General features: G+C 46.5%; 2 protein-coding genes across 2 annotated transcripts; one reads left to right on the top strand and one right to left on the bottom strand.

Annotated features, from left to right (window-relative positions):
- On the top strand, positions 1–5,580 carry plvapb (plasmalemma vesicle associated protein b). The gene is made up of 6 exons (XM_088622291.1): positions 1–772; positions 1,341–1,434; positions 1,687–2,405; positions 3,707–3,770; positions 3,894–3,948; positions 4,592–5,580. Exons 1-6 carry the CDS (start codon positions 386–388, stop codon positions 4,602–4,604), a joined length of 1,332 nt encoding a protein of 443 aa, XP_088478417.1. The 5' UTR covers positions 1–385; the 3' UTR covers positions 4,605–5,580.
- On the bottom strand, positions 4,668–19,490 carry gtpbp3 (GTP binding protein 3, mitochondrial). The gene is made up of 9 exons (XM_088622286.1): positions 19,116–19,490; positions 18,024–18,268; positions 17,562–17,648; positions 16,528–16,730; positions 14,030–14,102; positions 12,762–12,905; positions 10,234–10,399; positions 9,163–9,477; positions 4,668–8,821 (listed from the first exon to the last, which is right to left on the bottom strand). The coding sequence occupies exons 1-9, from the start codon at positions 19,178–19,180 to the stop codon at positions 8,590–8,592; spliced, it is 1,530 nt and encodes a 509-aa protein (XP_088478412.1). The 5' UTR covers positions 19,181–19,490; the 3' UTR covers positions 4,668–8,589.
- Between the last annotated feature and the right edge of the window lie 3,195 nt (positions 19,491–22,685).

Genomic DNA, 22,685 nt, shown 5'->3' with positions numbered 1-22,685 from the left:
ACAACATCTCCAGATCGGTCGCTGAAGTGGCTGTCAGGAGAGGTAGTAAATTGCGCCTCTGGGCTGAGTGTGTGCAGTGTTGTGATAACCCCTGAAACGGTGACAGCAGGGAGGTCCAGGAAGACGTCACAGAGGGGAAGTGTGGACTGCCGTTCATAAACATCGCCGACCTGGGACGGCGAGTATTGTTTACTGACTCCAGTCTCTGGGCAGCAGCGAGTCTCACGGGTCCTGGGGGCAGGATATTGCATTGGCGAGAGAGGGGCTCTTGGTCACTTGAGCACACGCAGTTGCACAAGGTGGGGACAGACGCTCGACCTGTGGGACCTGTGGAAACCCGCAGGCAGCTGTTTCTGAGGAAACTGGTTGAATCAGCCCAGCAGTCATGTACGACAGCAGCTACTCCAGAGCAAAGTTCGGCCTGGAGGCTAAGGACATCCACAAGGCGAAGAGCAGGAGCTGCAGCTACTACATGAAGATCATCCTGTTCTTCTCCTCCCTGGTCCAGTCGCTCATCATCGTCGGGCTGGTGCTGTTCATGGTCTACGGCAAGCCACACAAGACCGCGGAGGAGCTGAGGGTGGAGGACCTGGAACACAACCTGGAGCGGCTCAGTGTGGACAACCTGGCACAGAAGAAGAGGAGCCACAACCTCACCCTGCAGCTGAACGTGAGCATGACCAACAACAATCACAAGGAGCTGGAGCTGAGAAGAGCTCGATACATAGCCAACAACAGCGCCATAGCGATCAAGACTCTGAACCAGAGATTAGTAAGTTTTTACTAATTGTTTCAGCTTTTATCTTCTCTGTCATTTTGTTTGTACTTACTGTAAAGCCCCATTTTCTTCATATATTTCAGGATAACTTGTCCAAATACCTCTGAAAGACTTATAATAATGGGAATTCAAGATGCAGAATTTGGCAGACGTTTTTCAAAATTATTGCTTGATTAAATGCTTCCCATCAAGCAAGCATGATAAAACTGAATCTGCTTTGCAAGAACCTACTGTAAATGTGCAGAACAGGTTTTAGTCAGAGACTTCAAGATGAACAATTGTCAGGCTTCAGCACAGAAACTGCAGCAAACCTTTGTCTGGTCAAAACTCAAAAATAACATTTCAGCATCTATAAAGCAGTGTGTTAGTTGCACATTAAATAACCTAAACAAAGGCCAAAGTGAATGTTTTCAGTGCTTTTGTATTCATGAGTGTATCCCCATTCAGCTGTAGCACTCAGTAGAGTCAGGTCTGGAACTAGAGTTTTGAAACAAGGAGAAATGTAAAACAAGCGACTACATTAAAAAACGCTGAGTCCCTTGTCGTGTGCTCTTGTTTACAGACGGCTTGTGAAGCTCAGAGAAAACTGGATACTCAGTCTATCTCTACTGCTCGGTGCCAACCACAGACTCCCTCTCTGGGTAGACCTTATGACGGTAATATAATTAAGATAATCTCTGCTTTACTAAGTTTAATGCTGAACTACCATGTTTTTAAATCCTCAGATAAGATAGACAAATCATTTAAAGACATGATGTCCTTCTAACGACATCAGAACATAAAAGCAGATACCAGGAGACCGAAGTGACTGATACAAATGTGTCTTAACTTTGTTCTGGCCAGCTGTCTACGGAAAAAGCTATTTATTTTTCTTTCACGATATGATGTGCGTGTTTTTTTCTTCCCAGCGGAGAAATACGCCCTCACAAGAGAGAGGGACTATCTGAAAAACACGCTCGACGTGGTGAAGACCAACTTCACCATCTCGATGCAGGCCGTCAAGAACGACCTGGACAGCACCAAGAAGGAGAAGGATCTTCTGCGCCAGGAGACCATCAACCTGCGGCGCGAGAAGACCGACATGCAGAAGGAGCTGGAGATGTTCAAGAAGAAGTGCAAGGAGGACTTTGTGCAGTCGCTGACGGGCATCCGCGAGGTGACCAACACCTTCCTGCAGAAGATCAACAGCCTGAACCCCCAGGCCCTCTCCTTCGCTCTCACCTGCGACAAGCAGCAGGAGCAGCTGAACCGGATCCGCTCCAACTGCTCCGGCCTGTCCAGGGACATCGAGAACAAGTTCCAGGCGTACCTGGACAGAGTCGGGGAGGACGTCTCCCGGATCCAGAGCGAGAGCAGCCGGCTGACCGCGGAAAACGCCCGGCTGCGCAGCGACTTCGGGGAGTGCAGTGCCAACCGCAGCGCCCTCCTCCTGGAGCACGGCAGGAGGGTCCAGGAGCTGCAGGCCAGGCACGACAACGAGGTGGAGCGCATGCTGAAGGAGCAGGCCCGCCTGAGGGGGGAAAGGGAGCTCCAGGGACAGACGCTCAAGCTGAAGGACCTGGAAATCGCCAGGCTGAACAACAAGGTGCAGAGCCTCAACGTCTCCCTGGCTGGCTGCATCCCCAGGGTAAGTGAGACAGGCGCTGGAGCACTGAAACTCTCCCGCACCAGTGTGCCGGTCCCCAGCCTTCGGCTGCCGGAAAACCCCAATCTCTTTCTGCGCTGACCTCAGCTGGACAGTCTCTCTCCTGCGTGAGTGCGCTCGGGCTTTTTAAAATTCTTGTCGAGAGTCTCCCCACTTTGAAGTGAGGCGTCGGCCTCTTGAGACACTGCCTTTCTGAGCTCTAGGCAAGACAGGATCCTGTATCCCCAAGGATACATCCACACACCCATTCCCGGGTTTGCAATGGCAAACCTATCTTCCCAGCTGTAACAAAGTGTTGTAACGAGGCAAACAAGCAAACTAAAACATACCTTACTCACTAGAGAATAGACAAAGTGATGTCTGTTGACCAATTATCTCATCTGATTGTCAAGCCCTTTTTATGTCCATCTTTGACAACGGTAATTTACATGCACAGCAACGTCTTATTCACATGACATCTTCTCACTGATGCAGTACATGGTTTATAGTGCGAGTGTCTTAATTAAAATGAGATCAGAGTTATTCCTTGCCTTAATCATCCTAAGCGTCATCAGTGTTGTGATTCGTGTTTTTGGTTTTAGTGTAGTGATTTTCAAACCGCCATTTCATTTTTTTAGACTGGAATTATGTAAGGCTTCAGTACGACGTGGAATATACACATTTTAAAAGGTACAGTATATATGATGCTCTATGTTGAGCGGCCACATCAGTAAAAATCAGGTTAACAATGCTAAGTCCGTTCAGGATGTTGACTCCCTTGGAACATCAAAGCAATCATATGAAGTTCTGAGATCATGAAGCCGCATGAATGTACTCTGGGCCAAGTGTCCCACTTATCCATCCATTTATAACCCCTTTTTCCAACACGGGATCTCCGGGGAAGCCGGAGTCTATCCCGGCCAGCAATGGGCACAAGGTGGGATACACCCTGGACAGGACACCAGTCCATCACAGGACACACACAGACACAAAGACATGCATATCTAGGGCCAGTTTTCCTAGAAACCAATTAACCTACCAACAAGTCTATGGGAAGAAACTGGAGCACCCAGAGGAAACCCACATGAACACAGGGAGAATTCACAAACTCCATGCAGATAGCACCCCAGGTCTGGAATTGAATTTGTAGCCCCAGCGCTGCAAGGCAGCAATGCAAACCACTGTGGCACTGTACCCCCCCTGCAAATGTTCCTTTTTTGATGTCTAAAATTCGGTCTTTTGCTTTCTGCAATTCTAGATCGGTCTGTCTTTTTCAAAGCAATAGCTCTTTCTTTCTTTTTTAGCCTCAGCCAGTACCTCCATATCCTGGTTATAAACTGCCTGATAACTCCTACCAGAAGTTCCAGGGTAAGCCATCGTCTGCTGTACTCTCGTCAGAGAGGTTATATGCACTAAGTGTGATTCTTGATTCCTAATATCATGCTCTCAGATCAGCTTGGTCCCTGATCTTGTCCTGGCTTTTCCCCCCAGTTGACCTTCAAAAGAATCTGCAGGAGCTGCAGCAGTTTGCAGACAAAGGCTCTAGGTGAGTAACGCACTTTAATTAACTCAGTTATGGAGAGAGGGCTGGGGGCGGGAGTATTTAGATTGAGCAGGCTGGTTGGGCTTTGAACTCTGATCGATAGCCCGATGATTGTATTTTACATTTTGACAAGAGCTGGAGCCATTCTGCATGAGAAGCTCAGCTTCACGACTGACAAGATGGAAAAGCTGGGATCTGTTGAGGCAGCTGAACAAAAGGAACTCATTTTTGGCAGGCCAGACTGCGAGAACCTGAACAGGAATTTAAATAGAAGATATACCATACCTTTCAGTGGCCGCTTATTTATAACAGACCCACGTGGCATCGTTCTTGAATTATCTGAAAGGGTTTCGAATGAGGGAGTCTTAGATCAGTGCCAATGCTGGCCTTGAATACCAGCCCACAGACTTGATTACTTTGCAGGAATAACAAGCCTAGAAACCATTCTGACAAGCTGGGACACTTCTCAGTGTCACAGAAGAACTTATGCTGCAGCAGAGGGATTACATCATCTTACATTAGAGAAGCATCACATTTAACTCTGTTAAGTGCAAACCTTTTTTCAGAGCTGTTTGAATGAATCGCTCTCGAAGAGCTGCCAGCAATTCTAAATGCTTGGGTTGTTTCTTTGTTTTTTTTTCCCCAGTGTGTCTGGTTAAGGCTGTCATCTACCGACTGAAGAAAGAAAAGGACTCCAGTGTCGGGGCTTCAAGCTTTACGCATTTTTTTTTCTTTTAACCTTTTTATTCAAAGAAAAATAACGCAGAACGAGAATTCAGCATTTCTTGTTTGCACTGAGAGTCTTCTGTAAATACAAGCCTTTATCATCAGGGACATTCTGATTGCTGTGTGTCCAAGTCCACCACTCACACAACGTGGTCTTGGTCTCCACCTCCAAGCAGTTTCATCACTTTATGAACAATCTGGTGGAAAAGCTTTTGCTCTTTAACCATCCTGGAGCAGGGTGATCCAACAGTACTGAAAGACTGGTGCAGCTGCATGTCTCTTTAAAGCACCAGAACCCAAAGAGCTGGGAGAAATCTGTTAATCAGTCTAATCACGTCACTAACATCAGATTGACGCCATTAAGTGCAGAGTTGGGATGAAACCTGTAGATGCACCAGTCCTCCAGAACTGGAGTTAAACTACCCTGACCAGAGTTTTCTCCATTGATGCCTCCCAATAATTATTAATCACTTACAGCTCAGTGCTGGAACTCGCAAAATAGGACAGTCACTAAAGACCCAGGAGTGACAAGTGATATCATCCCTCAAACAGCCCCACATCTTGTCTCCATCTGTGCTTCACGAGGGCCGGAAACCAAGTCAGTGGTGTGTAGGGGACTGAGCTGGGCTTGGGCAGTCTCACCCTGCTTTCCTAATGCACTCCAGCGTCCAGAAAAGTTTGTGTGATATTAACTAACACTAGAATTCAATGTAGAACTTTTTGGGCTTCAGTATTTGAAAGCTTATTCAAATGGTAAAAACTGCTTTCCTTAGAAAGTTAAAATAATGAAGGGGTACTGTTGTGTATGTAAGCATATATGTACATTTTCCCAATGTAAATTCCTGTTTTATAATAGTTTGTAATTGATTAAAACCTCTCCTCTATCACTAGTTTAATGAACAGTGAAAACAGCGATGTACTGTTATTTTACTTTTTGACATGATGTTTGACAACAAAATAGCTATTTGCACTAATTCATTCAATCATTATTCCTTTCTTCAAAATAGCTGGGTTTGGTTGCATTGTACCACTGCATTTAATGCGATGGGCTATAAAAACTGCTTATATCTAAATAAATGTCTAATTAAAAAAACAGATGTGGTTTATGTTAAAAATGTCTCGGGACAAAGAGGTCGGTCGACTTGGATTTCAGATTACAGCACCCTAAGTTGCAGTTGGCGTTTCACATTTTCAACACAGTGTCCCGAGATTCCTGATGGAACTGGATAGGATTCTAGACGTCTTGATTAAAATCTCCACACCTTTCTTCCACATCCCAGGATGTGTTTTAATTGTAACGCCTCCCGGCCTAAAAACCCAGCAAGCTCAAGCCTTCGTAAGCTCTGGTTTGTTAATATCTCAATCAGGACACAAATGTTTATGTTAACCAGCTGGCCTGTCGGGGAGCCAAGCGATAAGGATGGGAGGGAGGCCCTCAAACTCCGGTGTTTACAGAGGAAAACAATACTTCCCATGGCATTCCGAACACGGATGTCCCGCCACTTCAGCTGTGAACAAGCTGTCCATATACAATGCACAGACCCAGCTGGCGACAGTGGCTTCTTGACAATCGTTGAACACGCATCTGATTGCGTGCTTCTTGAAAATAGATGTGGCCACCTTACGAATTTCCTTTAGAATTGCGAGCGGAGGGGAAAAAACCCCTCCCCATCACACTGCCACCCACCCCCTCCTGAAATGTTAACTTCACTGTTTACTTCCTCCTCACCGTGTACCCTGGGAGCTTTTTCAGAGTTTGATTTAAGCGGGCTCAAAAGATACCTTCCTCAGGCCTGTTCCTTCGCTGGCTTACTTGTAGCAATCGGAAACCCAAGCGGTTTCCAAACCGCTTCTTCCAGTTCAGGGTCGCGGGGGGAGCTGGAGTCTATCCCAGCGTGCAATGGGCCCAAGGGAGGGTAGACCCGAGGCTGGACGCCAGTCCATCACAGGGCAGACACAAACACACACATAAGGGCCAATCTTAACAGAAGCTTATTAACCTACCAATATCTCTTTGGACTGTGGGAGGACACCTGAGCACCTAGAGGAAACCTACACAAACATGGGTTGAACAAAGAGTACAAACTCCAAGCAGATAGCACCCCAGATCTAAAACTGAACCCAGAGCCTCAATGCTGCAAGACAGCAATGCTAACCACTATGCCACACTGCTGCCCTAAATCAGAAACCATCCTTGCCCAGGTTAATTATGTTCTTGGGATGCCTGTTGGCACCGACGTCCTCAGTTACTATAACCTTACCACTCAAACTGCTGTCGCTGTGAGTGATCACTATGGCAAGAAAGTGAGGGCGAACTTTTATCCCCTCCCAATGTCTAACCCAGAAAATTAAAGGACAATCAGAGTAGCAGTTACATTAACGGAGCGAGGAAACCGAAAGGGTCATGGGAGACCGGCGAAAAAGGAAGAGTGGCCCACAGGCTTCGTTTGCCAGAGAGGGCGGCCTGATTTGGGAATGTAAGGGATGGGATGCCTTGTGTGGTTCTTCCAGTGGATCCTTGCTGAGGGAAGAAAGAGGTAGGTGTATTTCATTACAGATTGCTTTCTCTCCCTTTTCTCCTCTTGGAAAAGAACACGAAGATCCCGACAAGGGGGAGGGAGACAAACTTCCCACACGGAGCTGGGCGCCTAGTGATGAACGTCTCAGTCAGGTGAAGGAGGCTCCTCTCCTGTTCTCAGGATATCCTTTGTTTAACAACGTGTTTTTTTCCACTGAGCGCTGCCCTCATCAACAGGTCTGGCAGCACCAAAGGGCCATTGCAAAACACAATCAGAAGAGCTCACACAGTCCCCACCACCCAGGCTTAGGGTTACTGCTTAAACCCACAACATGAATCATGCTTCGGAAATCAACCACCTCACCTAAAAGGGGTTTTATCTCAATATAGACCAAATTCAGCCATGTCCCCAGTTTCCTGCTTGCACATAAGTTTGATAACCCTCAAAACAATTGTGCCTTTTCAAACAACCTTCAAATTCAGATAAATCTCACTGCCTGAAGACTGAATACACAACCGCAAGATACGTGATGATTAATCTGACTGCTGGAACTGGATATTTCAGATGGTTTAGAAGATAAACAGTCTTTCTACAGAGGAAAAATACTGCACTAATCATGGAGATTTTGGACATTGCTATAAACAGTTTGGAGGAAAAACAGCAGCTGCTACTGGATCAGCCAATTAATTACCCAGAAGGTGAAAAACAGCGCTGTGAACAGAGGAAAGCTGGAAACCACAGTGTTGAGAGGGGTGTTACGGGGCTCTGTAGAAGGGGCTGCTTTTACGATGGGGGTGGCAAGTGTGACACGTTCAAGGAAGCAGATACTTAATCAATGCCAGGCACAGTGAAACAAAGAAGCCTAAGGTCACCGTTACAAGTCTTCCTGCACATTCCTGAGTAAGATGCTCGGCGCAAAAAGCAGCTGATGCATTGTTTCTTTGTTTTGTGGCCAAAGTAGCTTGACACCAGGTGTTGATGATTTCTGGGATGCATGTTTATGTATAATTGCTCTTGTTTTGCAGCAAAGTAGCCAAGGCTTTAACGGGCAAACAGTTGTGGTATTTTAACTTTCATTTGATCCAATGCTTTCCAGCTTTTCTTCGGCTTGGAGAGACTGCTTACACACACAAGCTCATCAGACAGAGAGTCGGAGGTATATCTTTACACAAAGGGGTGTGGGAGACTGAGACAATTAACCCAGTCATGTTGCTGTAGCTGTCAGAAACCACACCGGACAGACCCGCCTCTCCTGTTCTGTCTAACACTTGTGTGGACAGGGGTTTGCCGTCAATAACAAGTCCCTGTGCCTGTGACTGACTGCAGTGACTCCCTCCTCCCCTCAGCCGCTGGCTGCTCCTGCCAAGCTGATCCACGAGGATTCCAAGCGTCTGGATGCCTATTTGCCGATGCAGAAGTCCCGGAAGATGACGTCGAGGATCTCCTCTGCTCCCACCCTGCCGGTGATCCTGCCCAGGCTGGTGAGGGCCAGACGCAGCCCCTCTGCCGCCAGTGCCAGGTCCCTCTCCCGGTACCAGCGGTACTGCGCCAGGCCCTGGCAGCACTGCTGCAGGTGAGAGCGATGCCGAGCCTGGGTCAAACTGGGGGCTCCTGCTAAAGGGTTTCCACACCTGCAGTACGCATAGAGCACAAGAGAGGGACCCATATTCCTGTGCTGTTCCACACAAAGGGAGAATTCAGCACTTCAACACAGATGGGGACATTCAGATGGATTCATAAATTGAAACTGCAAGGTTCAGCAAGCTGTATTGCATTATCAGTCGTCTTTCCTTTCTATTTCTAGATCATTTCTCTTATGATGATCAGTTACAGTATACGCACACAATCTCAGTGTTGGATTTGCCATCTTATTCCTGAATAGAAGGCGTTCTGGGTTTCCGAAGGCTGTCACATTTACATAGAGAGGACGCTTGACTCACTGGTAACCGAGCTGTATTCAACAAAGACTCACATGGTTTCCACTTGCTCCTGCAGGACTCCCAGAAAGTCCCCCAGCCCGTCTCCGGTTCGGCAGGACAGCAGGCAGACGGGGGGCAGCCCCTCGGGCCGCGGGCTGAGGACCCCTCTGAGGCCGTCCACCTGCTCTCCCGTCAGCAGGTCAGTTTTGTTGAGGACCAGCAGGCAGCGTCCAAGGCCGGACCCCGGATCCTGGCCAGCGTTCAGCACATCCCTCAGGTAGCCGGTCAGGAAGCTGGGTGAGCTCCTGGTGTCCCGGGGCAGCTCGGTCACATCCAGCACAGCCAGTGTCAGGTCGGCCTGCTCCACCCTGAGTACAGGAACGCGCTCTTATTACCTCCTTCCTGCCTCGGGCAACAAACTAGGCCCCTTCTGTCTCTTTCCTCCTGCTCCGCTCGCACCGCTGGGCTGATTGCACTTCCTTCATCTCCCTCGGCAGCCTCGCCGGCCCCCGTGACAACATGGTAAAGCCATTAGAGATCAGCGCTTTCTCGAACTGCTGCGCTCTGGCGGGGCGGCTGTTGGCCAAACTGCTTCCTGGCTTTGCTGGACTCCATCCCCCAAAACGCCTTGTGTTCTCTCAAGGCGCAACCCATCTGGGACAAGGTCTGCGCTTCCATTAGACGCTGAAGGAAATAACATTCAGCTCACTCCTCTCGACTGCCCGTCTTATGAGTCAAATTTCTTAGGCCCTCAGCTGTAGTATTGCACACTTTTTGTCATGGGAACGCACTACCTGACCACTTATGAACGTTTCTCGAAGTCCATGAAACTGTTTTCAGACTGGATGTAGTCAACAGTTTGAGAACTTGATAGTCCGTGCAAAGCAGTGGGGTTTTACAATGAACGCTGAGGTGCTGGGCTTTGGCCCTGGTCTTTGAGCTGTAATGGGAGGATGACCACACACCGAACTGACCTACAGTAAGCCCTTGCCTGCTTCCACAGTTGAACAGCTCTGCGAGGGCGCCCGTCTCACCCCTATCTAGGGCATGTCTCACCTGTCTCACTCCTCCTTGGGGCACTTTCTCCTCTCACCCCCGCCTGGGGCCCATCTCACCCCTCTCACCTCTCCCTGGCTCGCCGGACCCCCTCTCTCTCCACACTGTCGGGCGTGTCCCTCAGGCCGGCCGTGTCGCTCAGTAAGATGGGGAAGCCCCCGATGTCCAGGGGGGTCTCCACAATGTCCCGGGTCGTCCCGGGGACCGGGGACACGATGGCCACTGGCCTCTGACCTGGGGCCACAGAAAGCAGGGGTGACATGCTGTACTCTCAGTACACGCAACAGATAGAAAAATCTCACCGGACACGACAATCAGATTAAACAGTTTGAGCAGAGTCCTGAAAAACAAACAAACACGCTTTTCAGGTCTCTGCTCATCTACATCTTGAAACTACAAGGCGTCCCCACATAGAAACTGCATACACCTGTCTCTCGATTTACAGACACCCGGTTTATGAATGTTTGCTATAACCACTTTCCCCACCTGTCCGTCGCAGTTATAAAAAGATTTTCACTGCAAAGAAGTTACATCCTTTGTAGCCAAACAGTAAATGACACCCTGACCTCCAACAACACAGATCACCAATGCGCCTGCATTAGAATTTTTACACTTTTTATTAAGTCTATTTAATTAACTACCGCACTAATGTAAATATGGTAATTATCATGAACAAGCAACAGTTCTTACTTTGATGATTCGGGGCTCTGTTAGGGTAAAAACAGGTAATGTGGGTGATGTTCTAGACCTCTGGAACAAATCAAAAGCTTTTACAAGTAATGGCAATTTTATTTTAGGTTTATGAATTGTCACTTTACAAACCATTTTTGAGGAATGAAATATGTTCAGAAATCTAGGGATGGGAGTTATGAAGTTAAATAAAAGTCTAATGGAAGTTCTTCTCCTTTGCTATGGGTGTAACATTATCTCAAGACCAGTTTCTCAGAACGTCTGAATGGCTGGTGCTGTTACACATGGACAGCTCGGCACTCTATTGGCACAGATGTACAAATTACAGTGTTTGCTAAGATCTGAGTGGTTAGCCACAGAAGGCTGTAGGTCTTTCCATGTGGGAAAATGAATGAGACCTATATGTCTAATCACATCCAAAAGCTTTCCAGTTCTTGGCATCAAGAGACCTAATATACATCCAAATAAATTTGATGGCACCGAACAATAATTTTAATAATCCGCTTCTTAGTTTTCTTTGAAAAATTTAAACATAATTCCAGTAGCTTGTTATGTATTTTCATTCTTTTGACTTTTTGAATTGTTTCTGTTTGATTCAACACAAAACACGGCGTGTTCTGACAAATGGGAAAGGGTGAGCGATATTGTTCAACTGTTCAGCCCCTGGCACGTACCCTGATTGACCACTCGTTTCTGTACCAGAATCGAAGGCTGCCTCAGGGTCACCCTCTTTTCAGAGCAGGGTTGCAATGCTTCTGATAAGCATTTACATGTGCGGTCCAGGGCGTACCTCTCACATAGCAGAATAGGCTCTATTGTTTGTAGAAAACAAAAGGATCTAATCAAGTGACAAACAACAGCTCAGGGACTCCAGCCAAGGGACATTTACTGACTGTGTTCATTACAGCTAATAGATCTGCCAATCTTGGCTCACAGCACTGACTCCTGTATTGCTCAGGGGAGAATCGGGATGGTAGCCTAGCTTCTCCAATCTGCCAGCCCATCACAGCCACACGTTCCATCATGTGATATTAGCTCCGCAGTGCCTTACAGGAGAGTGAGCTCTGACTGGAGGGCTGGGGCGACTCGCAGTGACATCACGAAAAGCACGGCAGGCATGCAGGAAGTTGAAGTTGAGGCACCCTTGCCAGAGTCCAGAGAGATCCCTGGCGGAATGACCCCCAGTTCTAACCCCTGGAGAGACTCTGGCAGTTGAGAAAACCACATCTGACCACACTCGGCAGGTGGCAAGACACCAGACTACAGGCCTGGGCCATACAAGAATCCCTTTTACCCCAGTTCCTCCTGGAAAACCATAGGAAAGAGCCAAATTCACAAATAACCCCTATAAGTCCACCCCTATACCATTGCATAATGTACTATAGCATGTAGTATGAATGGTTAAAAGACATGTAACTCTTCCTTATATGATAATTAAAAGTTATAATTCATCGGCGTGAAGTTAAATTGATCACTAAAAGAAACAGTGATCACAACATGAAGCCTTTCTCTGCGTGCAGCCTGAACTTTTTCCTCTTTCCCTCTGTGGCTAGCACACCTGGCCCCAAAAAAAACCTGGTCATTCCTCACTCTGCCGACACAGAACCTGGAGTGTCTGTTACAGTATTAAAACAAGACCACGCTGAGATGCAGATGCTGGGCGGCGGGCAGGGAGAGGCTCACTCACTCGTTAGATTTGTCTCACGATCCTGGTCTAATTAGAAAGGTGTGGTTAACCACCTTCAGCTGGGCTTCTGGGCTTTTTCCATAGAAGACACAGTCAGCCGGACCGAATCCTGATTCGGCGAGTCGGCGGGTGTGGAATTTGTGGATGTTGAGGCCCTACTGTCCACCTCCGAGCGGGTGAGTGTCTGCGCGCGCGGGGCTCCGGGGGGGGGGCACTCACACAGGGCGTTCAGAAGACTGCTCTTCCCCGCGTTGGTCTCCCCGGCGATGACCACATGGACGCCGCCGCGCAGCCGTTCCCCCCGACGCCCGTCCCTCAGGTGCCGCGCGATCTCGGACTCGAGCCTCGCGACGCACTCGTCCACTGAGATGGAGGCACAGGTCAGGAAAAATCCCACCACTGAAGCGTTAAACTCTTGGGAAGGGAAGGGGGGCTGTCGGGCATGAAGGGATGGAAAACAAGACTTCCACTGCTCCATAAAGCTGCAATTAACACTTCTTCCAATTCAGGGTTGCAGAGGAATCAGGGTCCGTGCTCCCAAGCAAAGGGGCGCTAGGCAGGATACACCCTGGACAGGATTCTAGTCCATCGCAGGGCAGCCAGACAAGCACACAGTCACACCAGGGTCAGTTTCCCCAGAAGCCGATGACCCTACCAGTATGTCTTTGGCACTTTGGGAACAAGGGCACGCAGAGGACACCCACACAAGCACGGAGAGAATATGCACACTCCATGCAGATAGAAGCCCAGGGCAGGAATCTAACCCCGAGCCCCAGCGCTGCAAGGTTAACCACTGCGCCACTGTGTCGCCACTGTTCTTAACATTTTGGCAAAATATAGTACATCTTATTGTCCAAACAATGAGTAGTTAAAAGCTGCTAACATAAGGTGATGAATGCCTGGCAACTTGACTGAATGACACACAGGAAATAGAAAGAATGCCTTTGCATCCTTGAAAGTGAGACTCTGTCTATTGATTGCAGGACATACTTTGAGGATGACCAATGCCCAGATGCGTCACAATCCCTCTCTCCCCCACATCCGTAAGGAAACCAACTTTTCATCTGCGGGCCGTCTGTTTTTTTACAGCTCGTCAGCGGTCATCACACAGAATCAGCAGTATTTCTGCACCCAGTGGTTAAAGGCTGGATACGGTGGACCTAGTGTCATGTGTGGGGCGTAGTGCTGCCCAAAATAAGAACTTCCAATTTTTTAATTTCTGGATTTCTAAAAAGAAATATCTTTAGAGAGATCACTTAAAGCTGGGGATTTGATATAATTGGGTAGATGATTCATTCTGGTAGCTTTTGTTTTCCTGCGATATTTAAAACTGTACACCTCTCAACAAGCAGAATGGAGACAGAGGCAGAAATAAAGCTCTGGAAAAGTATCGGAACCGACCGAAAGTCCTTATTCTCCAAAGGCCTTTCCTTCTCAAAAAGACAAAAACAGGAAGGAAGCCATTAGTGACTGCTGAGAAACCCTACCTTCATTTAAAACACCACCGTCTATCATCTCCTCCTCACTGAAGTCAATGAAAGCTTCGGTATGAGCAAGACACTACAAAAAAAAAACAAACAGTAGCACTGTTAACTGAGAAAACACAAAGGCTTTGAATTTGTCCATCTCCCTCGCTGTGCATTAAAAGAGCTTTTCACAGCTGCTCTTTGAAACGCGAACAGCCAGCATATTAGTCCACTGCTCTCTCCTTTATTGAAAGAATTCCGTATTTGAATCTCTCTTAATGAAGGCTGCACTGCATTCTCTGTTTCTTACCAGTAGTTACGGGTGCAGAATACCTCAAATTCAATTTTAGGTGAGTAGATCCAGACCTATTGTTGGATCTCTCCGTTGAAACCTTATTTAAACTGAAGTTTCCCCAATTCACAGTATGTTTTTTGGGGGTGCAGTTATAAGTAAAACAAGACAAAAACTTTAGAACCAGTATTGATTTTTTGAAAGATTTTGCAGTCAAGCTAATCTTTTTTGGTCAACAATCATAAAACCACAATTTCAACATGGGAAAGAATTGAGGACTTTTTATTGGCCCTGTGCCTTACTCCCATGTCTGCAAGGAGCCCTGTATCTCACGCAAACAGTCCTGGTTTTTAATTCAGGGTAAAGGAAGCTGCTTATATTGTGTCTGCAGGAGCTGTCTGCAAATGTACTATACACAGAGCTTTCCTGAACAGCCCTTACCCCCACAGACTCTACAGCTCCGTGATCATACAGGACACAGAGAACTAACACTCACAAAAACCCAGCTGAGCCAGGACTGTACTCTATGGCACCCTCCATTCTGTTAAAACACAGATCCCAATGGCACTTTTCTATAGCAAAATGATTTTCACTTTGTGAGGAAACTCTTTTGCCAAATGCCTGAATGAACATTTCTGATTGAGTGCACACCTTTTGAGAACTCGGTGGGTCTTGGGAATATATGCTCACAAGCACAGTTTTGGGCTGGTAATGGGAAGTCATCTGCATTTTGAACACAACTCTCACACAATGACAGTTGCGATGCATGATGTATGCATGTTTTAATATTGCTTTAGCTTTCATCTGGCATGTACTGTGACCGGCAGACTCATAGTGAAAGCAGATAAACAGGATTACATATTTCAACAAGAGGAAAAGGGAAATTTGAGGATTTGATGCTCCGTTTTGCCCAAACCCCCCCCAAAATTTCTTGAACGGCACATCAAAGTTGCGCAGGGCTGACCATGTCTGTTGCCTGGCCAGTCTCACACTGCATCCGGAATAAACTTGATGCGTCCTGGTCTGGCTGTTTGGGCCTGATAAAGTAGCCTTTTCTCAAGCGCCACACCAGGGGCCTGTGAACGTCAGCATTTATGGAAAGCGACTTTCACAAAAATAGAGCGCTTTATGGACGGGGTTTCCTCAGGAAAACCTGAATTAGCTCCTCATCTCATCTCCAGAGAGGGTTAGCATTTACGCAGTTTAACACCGCGCTCAGAGTGGCATCGCTCAGTACCCCTCACCCCCTCCCGGGTCACACATCGCCACAGAAGCAGGACATCCTGTCTCCTGCTCCCAACCTGGCTGCCTCCAGCGAGGCAGGGCCAGAAAAACCTCATTTTGAGAATCTGGTAGGTTTCAGTCTATGAAATAAGGATGTTACACTCCTAATTGCTCCAAAAAAAAGAGAGAAAACTCTCAACACAAGTCCCTAATTCTCCGACTGGTTATTAAATCTCGGTAACAGAACAAATTAATTGACAGGATCGGAAAATTTGACAAATTCTGAATTAAGCACAAAAATCGTGAACTTTGTGTACATACTGGATAGTCACCCAATCGCTGCAAACCACTGGTTTTGCCACAGGCAAGAGCAGGAGTTTGTGTGAATGGCGATGTGAAGCGTAACTAATGTAACGAGTGTGATGTACAAGCGAACAAGTACAGGTGGTGCAGCAGACATTTCACTGCAGATGTTACCATGTGATCTGCATGCAGATTTAAAAAGAGAGTTAAAAAGCAAGTTGTATTTTTGCGGCAAAGCCGTCTTGAAGTTGAGAGCAGTATTTCTATTGGATTGAAAGGGATGCATTCACAAGCCTGCTTGTTTACAATATAATAAGGCCGCTTCGTGTCACTGGAAGTTTTCTTGCCTCGTTCTGAATCACAATTCACGAAAATGGTGCTGTGCATAACTTTAATCAATTTTGTGATGTAGATTGGAGGTTTTACACATTACTGTGTACATTTCATTGTGGTTCGAAATGCACTCATCAATGCCGATCCTCTCTAAACCTGAAATATAAAAATAGTGCTGCAGTTTTAACAACCCGAACAGGAGCAGTTTTAGTCCTTTAACTGGTGCTCAGGAAAGATGGATTTCAAAGGGAAGAGAGGTACCAAAAGACAGTTGATGAAACTAGATGGAGTCTAGACGGTTACGGTGTTTGTGTGGAAAACGCAGAGCCAGCCGAGCGGGCCAGACTGTGCGTCAGCACTGCATCACCCTGACGAGCTCCTGACTCCACGTCTGGTAGAGCCGGCCCAGCTCTCCCGCCATCTGCCTGAGAGCCTGCCTCCTCTGGGCCTCGGTCTCCGCGTGAATCAGGTCCCCAAGCCCCTCCACCTCCGTCAGGTCCAGCTTGCCCGCGTGAAAGGCTCGCCTGGTGAACTCCCCAGCCTCTGCGGGGCGCAGGCCCGGAAGGCTGCCTGAAAAAAACACAGCCGGGCCGAGTCAAAGCAGGACTAACCTAGCTGACCTAATAGTGGGAGACCAAACTGCTTCCTGGAAGGGATTCAGCAGTGACACACAGCTGTACGTGCAAGAAGAAACACCAGACTGACTAATCCCACTAATGAGAGAGCTGTGGACTACGTGTCCCGCACAGAAACTCATTGCCTTGTGGAATTTCAGCATCCCAACCTACTTTACTGTCAAAGTACACCACCTATCTGTGCAACTACTGAACAGTTCTCCAGTTCAGCACTTGTGCACTCAAACTATTTATGCTAGAAGGTTTGTCCACCTGCGCCCTCTAGCATGAATATCTTAGAACAGCATCCTAGGAGTGTTCAATACTATGCATGCGGGTATCGATTATCTGAATGCAGGACCATTCACTAGAATCCTCTCCAGTGCACCCATATGACTCTAGAATTAGGGGATTGTAAATGCAACTGAAGTGCTCATTTGACAGCACTACTGTACAAAATGTAATGTAATACAATATAGAATAAGTTTCCATATCCGTTTATTTTGTGGTGCAAAAATAGCAGCTCCCCCTTCTGCTATATCTCCTATTATCTGTTTTGTCTTTTTCTCCATAAGATTTTTATAGAGCTCAAAGACAGTCATCTGGCTATTGTCAATAACTCTCCGGGCCTGTGTGGGAGCTGGGGTGAGCTGTGGGGTGCGGAGATCAAGCTTGGTGCTCAGCAGGGCTCAAGAGGTGAAGGTAGGAGTGGCTCGACAAACGCTCTGAAACATTGGGCACCCTGCTGGACGCCCTGTCCAGCTGCTTGTTCTTCTGCTTTCCTTACCTAGAGCTTGTAGGACCCCACTGATGACGGCAGGACCCCCGTGGACATGGAGCTCTGCGCTGTCTTCACCGGTGAAGCTGTGAGGACCTGAAGGAAGACACCGTCCCTTTAGATCCATCGCAACCCTTGCAGATCAGTCCTTATTTTTTAAAACACGTCAATATTTTTTAAAAAAATGTTGAAGGTGGAAATCATTCCCAATATTCATTAACTTCCAAAGCTGTGGTTTTTTTTCCCCATTTGTTTTATGAAAGACTTGTGCTTACTGTATGTAAGGGCAGAATTTTGGGGAGGCTGCTCTATTCGCTGTGTAATTAATTGACCGTTAATTTAGTTAAACGACAGAGACGCCGTTCGCACCAAACAGGATGGACCAGGCTGGAGGCTGCAGCCTCATGTTCTACACCGGGTGCGATAACGGTGCGCGTCTTCTGTTGTCTTGGCAGTCGCGATCAGACGGACCTGGAAACCACAGGACGAGCCCCCTGTCGAGCAGCTCCCTGGTGTGGGGGTCTGTGAGGTCGCGCAGGACGGCCGTCCTGGGGGCCGGGAGGCGCCAGTTCGGCCTCGCCAGGCTGCGGAGGGCCGAGGACGAGGAGGGGCCGCTGACACGGATCACCGCCACGCCACACCTGCCGTGGCCCGAGGACAGAGCGAAGATGGTGTCGGCGTCGGCCATCGCGCTCAGGTACCTCCCCCCGCGGCTCCTGTCCGAGGGAGAGAGGGACGCTGTGTCCAGCTGTTCTCACGGATACCGGCCGGGCGCAGGAGCGCAGCTCAGGGCAGCACTGGCCTCTCTCGGCCATGATGCTCGCTGTACAGGTCAGGCATTCCCAGTGCTGGTGACCCACACACCTACTGGTTTTTGTTCCAGCTGATTCCAACGTTACACAATCAAACCCTTCCTTGACTCAATGATAATAATGTGAACCAGCTCTTAAACAGGTTGACGTTTGAACTGTACAAGGGATGAAATCCCAAACCTGTAGCTGGAAACAAAAGGCCGATATTCCAACTAAAGCAACTTTTTACATCAACTGAGACTTAAATTATCCAATGAAGGTGGGATGAAATAAAAACCAGCGGGCTCCAGGATCAGATTTGGGAACCGCTGACTTAGGTATTCAGTACGAACACATATACAGTATACAGTGTCCTGCACATTGTCAGTTTCCCCTAGCCTGCACGGTCTAGCCCAGCAGTGAGCTCTGAAGTACCGCAACAAGCACTTCTGATTGCCTGTTTGTGGGATAATCTGTTAACAGTGACAGTTTACTTAAAACTGCACCTTTGAACATAACATTTTGTCATACAGGACATTTAAAAAAATAGCGAGGCTGATAAGGCTTTGTTATTTGTGAATGGAGGTGGAGGCTAAGAACTTAAACTTAACTTCGAACTGCTTTATTAAATTACGCGGTGGTTAGTTTTCGATACAGGACTGGATAATGATTGCTGCGTGGTTTCTAGAACACCTGCTGTCACATCAAACCAAACAGAAGTCTTAGCTTTTTATCACGAGGTTAAATAGAAAAATAAGAAGCCCGAACAAACCTCAAACCCTTTGCAATAAAGGACTCCCAGGGTCTCCACAGAGCGCCAAGCATTATTTTGAACATTCTCCCTCATGGTAACATTACTGATATTTAGAAAAAAAATACTTTGACGGTTTATCGTTTAGCATTGCATTGTGCGTCGGTCTACTTAACGATGCACAAGAAACAAAACATTACAGAAGAAGAGCACTTCGAAAGTATCTTAATTCCTAGTTCTTTCTTGTTGCACTTAAAAAAACATAAACTAGTTATCTTTCAATGTTCATAATTTCACGATTTGTACGATTAAGCGCTATTTTTCGCAGACTTTCTTTCTAAAGCTCTCCTTCGTTAAACACGTGGGTTGTTTGACATTTAAGCACCTCCCTTTTTAAACCCAATTGGTTGAAATCGGATCTCAGCCCCCTTGGCGATCTCTGATTGGCTAGAATATTGTTTCTCGCCTACATCCGTATTCTTGCTGGATTGGATTGGTCAACGTCTTGTCAATCAAAACCAGAGATTTGTGTCACACTTCAACAGATATTTGCAAGTCATAGCTTTTCAACTGTTATTTTTATTATAATATATTTAGGTCAATATTGGTTAAAAGGCATACAAAATCCATCACGTTTCATATTTGCTACTCTAATATATATTTTAAATTAACAGAACATTCTGCATTTTTAAGACTAAAATAGGTATTAAGATAACATTTTAGGTATACATCTTCTTAATTTTGCTTTACTCTCAAAACAAATATCCCTTGTTCTTTGCGCGTACACACACAAAGAAAATAATCCACAGATTATCTGCTTTCTCCTGTAGCGTGTAGCGCCACACAGGTTTAAATTTCATTCCGGGCACGAGCTTTCAGGAACTTTGTTTACAAACACGGAGGTGACGAAATGCCTTTCGCTATGTTTTATGGGAAATGAAGTTTTATGTGATAATAGTAAAAAAAAATACAGTACTCTAAAGATACACTTCGATTTCGTACCGCAGAGGGTTTACAAGACGTCAAGATTTAATTTAGCACCTGTAAATAAACCAGGGTATGATTAGCTCTGGTAGGGGCCAGATCGGATTTAGTGCCGACACACACGCTTGTAATGTAGACACGTTTTTTTTGTAGAAAATGACCTTGGCTTGTGTCACTGCGTTGACCGTGAACCATATAATTTATTTGCTGTGCGTTGTTTCCTCTGAATGGCTGAGGGTGGCGATTTTGTAATTATCTGGAGGACTAGGATGACGACACGTAGTGTTAATGCACGTTGATTGTTTCGAGTCTGAACACGATACTTCTGTAATATGTAACAATTGTTTCTGCAAATGAGGTGCATTCAGGGTAAGGAAGAAGAGCTTTTTTTAGTTTAGCTTATTTTCTTAATAAAACGTCTACAGTAGCTAACAGTCAGCTAATCAAACAGACTTTTCATCACAGGTGTGAGACGAAACCATGAAAAAAGTCTGTTTTTTTAATGCAGAAACTCTTGTTCCAAAAGGAAGACAGAAAGGTGATAGAAAATTCAAATGAATGCGAACAATATTATAGTAAATGGATCTGAATACGCACCTCAAAGTGTGATTGCATTGATTTAGATGTCTACCTGTATTCAATGAATTGTACCACCAGACTATACTTGTCGGAAGCAATTTACAAATTACACCCAAAGATAAGAAAGCCATCTTGGAAAGTTTCGGACATTTTCTTAACTTTTGACTTGTTTAAACCAAGGGTGTTTTAATAATTATTTAATTATTATGAATGATTACAATATTACAAGGTCCTTGCATTTCAATAGCACTTTCCAACCTAAAGGATCCCAAATCCCAAACACAGCAGATCAGAAGATAAGAAAGAAGGTTACAAAGGTCTTTGCCATTTTAAGCTTCACAATTTAGATTCGTACTTGTGAATCTGTATCCACCGGAGAGTTCTGATCCTGTGCTGAATAGATTAACAGCAGATACACAGAATCTTGTTTCAAGACTCTCGTGTAATCTGATAAATCAAATATTTAAACCCCGCTTACAAACTGTAGCCTGCTCTTGGTTTTGCGATGCTGGGACACGGCTTTATTGTACTGTACAGTATTGGACAGCGTGGCCAGTTTGACTGAAACGTGTGTATGAACCTCCTCAGCGGGAGAATGGCCATTTGTAACCCAATAGCTCCGTTCTGAGGTAATGTCTGCTAGTGTCATAAGAAAATACGTGTTTTGGTAAAATAGATCACGATTCCAAAGAGAACAGTTTTGCATCCTTCGGGAGTTTCGTGCAGGTCTTCCTCACACTTATTGTTTTCCCTCGCCTGAACAACAGGAGCATGCTAACATGCTTCTGGCTGTTTGAAGCTTAATAGAAAATCAGTTCTGCAGAACAGCTCGTACAGGTATAGATTTATAGACATTCTTCATCGTCTTGCACTGTAGGCTGAGCGAATGTGTTACAGGATGCATGTTGTTGCGGGTCTGGGAACGCAATTGCGTGCGAAGAATAAAAATAAGAATGCAAATCGGACACTAACAGGAAACGACAAAAAACAAGAGGTGCAAGATTAAAAGATTTTAAAAAAGGGGGCTGCTATGCTTATGATGTGCTCCTAAAAAAGGTCAAACGATGCACGCGGAAGCCTCTTCACATTCACTCATATCTCTGATCAGATAACCGTCTTCTCAGATTCGTATCAGAGTACGTTTGTCATTTGGTTATACAGCATGTGAATGCAAGCCACTGTTACTGTCCTCTGTCAGTCAGTGGGATCAGGTAGCTTCTGTGTGAGTCAGGAGTTCACACACGGTGCTAATGTGCACTGCTGCGTCCTACTGCAGATCTCTGCAGCTGTTAGCCCAGAACTGGTGAGTAAGCATAATCCACACTGTAGCACGGCTGCTGGGTAGCTGTGCAGACAGCAATCCAGGAAACAAAGAAGCTGTTACAGCCTTAGGTGTTGCAGGGCCAGAGGGAATCCTTCCGATGTTCTTAATAATGTATACGTTGTGGTGCGCTCTTAGACAGCTGCCACCTTTAATGACGCATCACCCTGCGTCTCTCCGTCTTGATTTTCACATCGGTGTATCGCAAGCTTGCAGCCATGTTGCTGAAGAGAGCTCGGTGCAGGAATAACAAGGTTCGCCTCTAGTTGCTGTGTACAGCACAGCGGTGGGGACAGAACCTACTGACGACCATCTCCTCGCAGGCAGGCAGTGGATTCGAGTCGCCTTGTGTTACATGTTCGATTTTCCCCGCACCCCTAGGTTCTCCTAGGATAGAAAACTGGAAGTGCTTTGTAATTGCACGTGTTTGTAAAAAACAAAAACGACGACGGAGGCACATGACTTCCAGCGTAAAATGCTGAGGCTTGTAGCACATTGTAATAGATCAAAAACTGCTTCCCAACTCTATGAATCGCGACGTTTTTGATGTGACCTGCAAGTGAACGGTGCTTAGTTTCCCCCCACACACACACACCAAAAAAACATCGTTCAAGTCAAACGGGAAGTAAAAGAAACGGGGGGAGAGAGACACTTTCATCACCCTGCTCGTCCCTGATTCTTCTTTTCTAGAAAGTAGAAAGGGGGAC

This window comes from Lepisosteus platostomus, chromosome 27, assembly GCF_059453375.1.
Source record: "Lepisosteus platostomus isolate fLepPlt1 chromosome 27, fLepPlt1.hap1, whole genome shotgun sequence".
NCBI lineage: Eukaryota > Metazoa > Chordata > Actinopteri > Semionotiformes > Lepisosteidae > Lepisosteus > Lepisosteus platostomus.
The sequence above is the reverse complement of the archived record's forward strand: the minus strand, read 5'-3'. Positions and strand labels throughout refer to the sequence as shown.

Bases quoted from the DNA above. Each gene is read 5' to 3' on its own strand.
- plvapb (XM_088622291.1), top strand. From the start codon at position 386: ATGTACGACAGCAGCTACTCCAGAGCAAAGTTCGGCCTGGAGGCTAAG. The intron at 2,406-3,706 runs GTAAGTGAGACA...TTTCTTTTTTAG, and splicing joins TGGCTGGCTGCATCCCCAGG to CCTCAGCCAGTACCTCCATA. The intron at 3,771-3,893 runs GTAAGCCATCGT...TTTTCCCCCCAG, and splicing joins CTCCTACCAGAAGTTCCAGG to TTGACCTTCAAAAGAATCTG.
- gtpbp3 (XM_088622286.1), bottom strand. From the start codon at position 19,180: ATGTTCAAAATAATGCTTGGCGCTCTGTGGAGACCCTGGGAGTCCTTT. The intron at 18,269-19,115 runs GTTTGTTCGGGC...TCCCTCGGACAG, and splicing joins TTTATTGCAAAGGGTTTGAG to GAGCCGCGGGGGGAGGTACC. The intron at 10,400-12,761 runs GTGAGTGCCCCC...CTGTGGCCCCAG, and splicing joins CAGTCTTCTGAACGCCCTGT to GTCAGAGGCCAGTGGCCATC.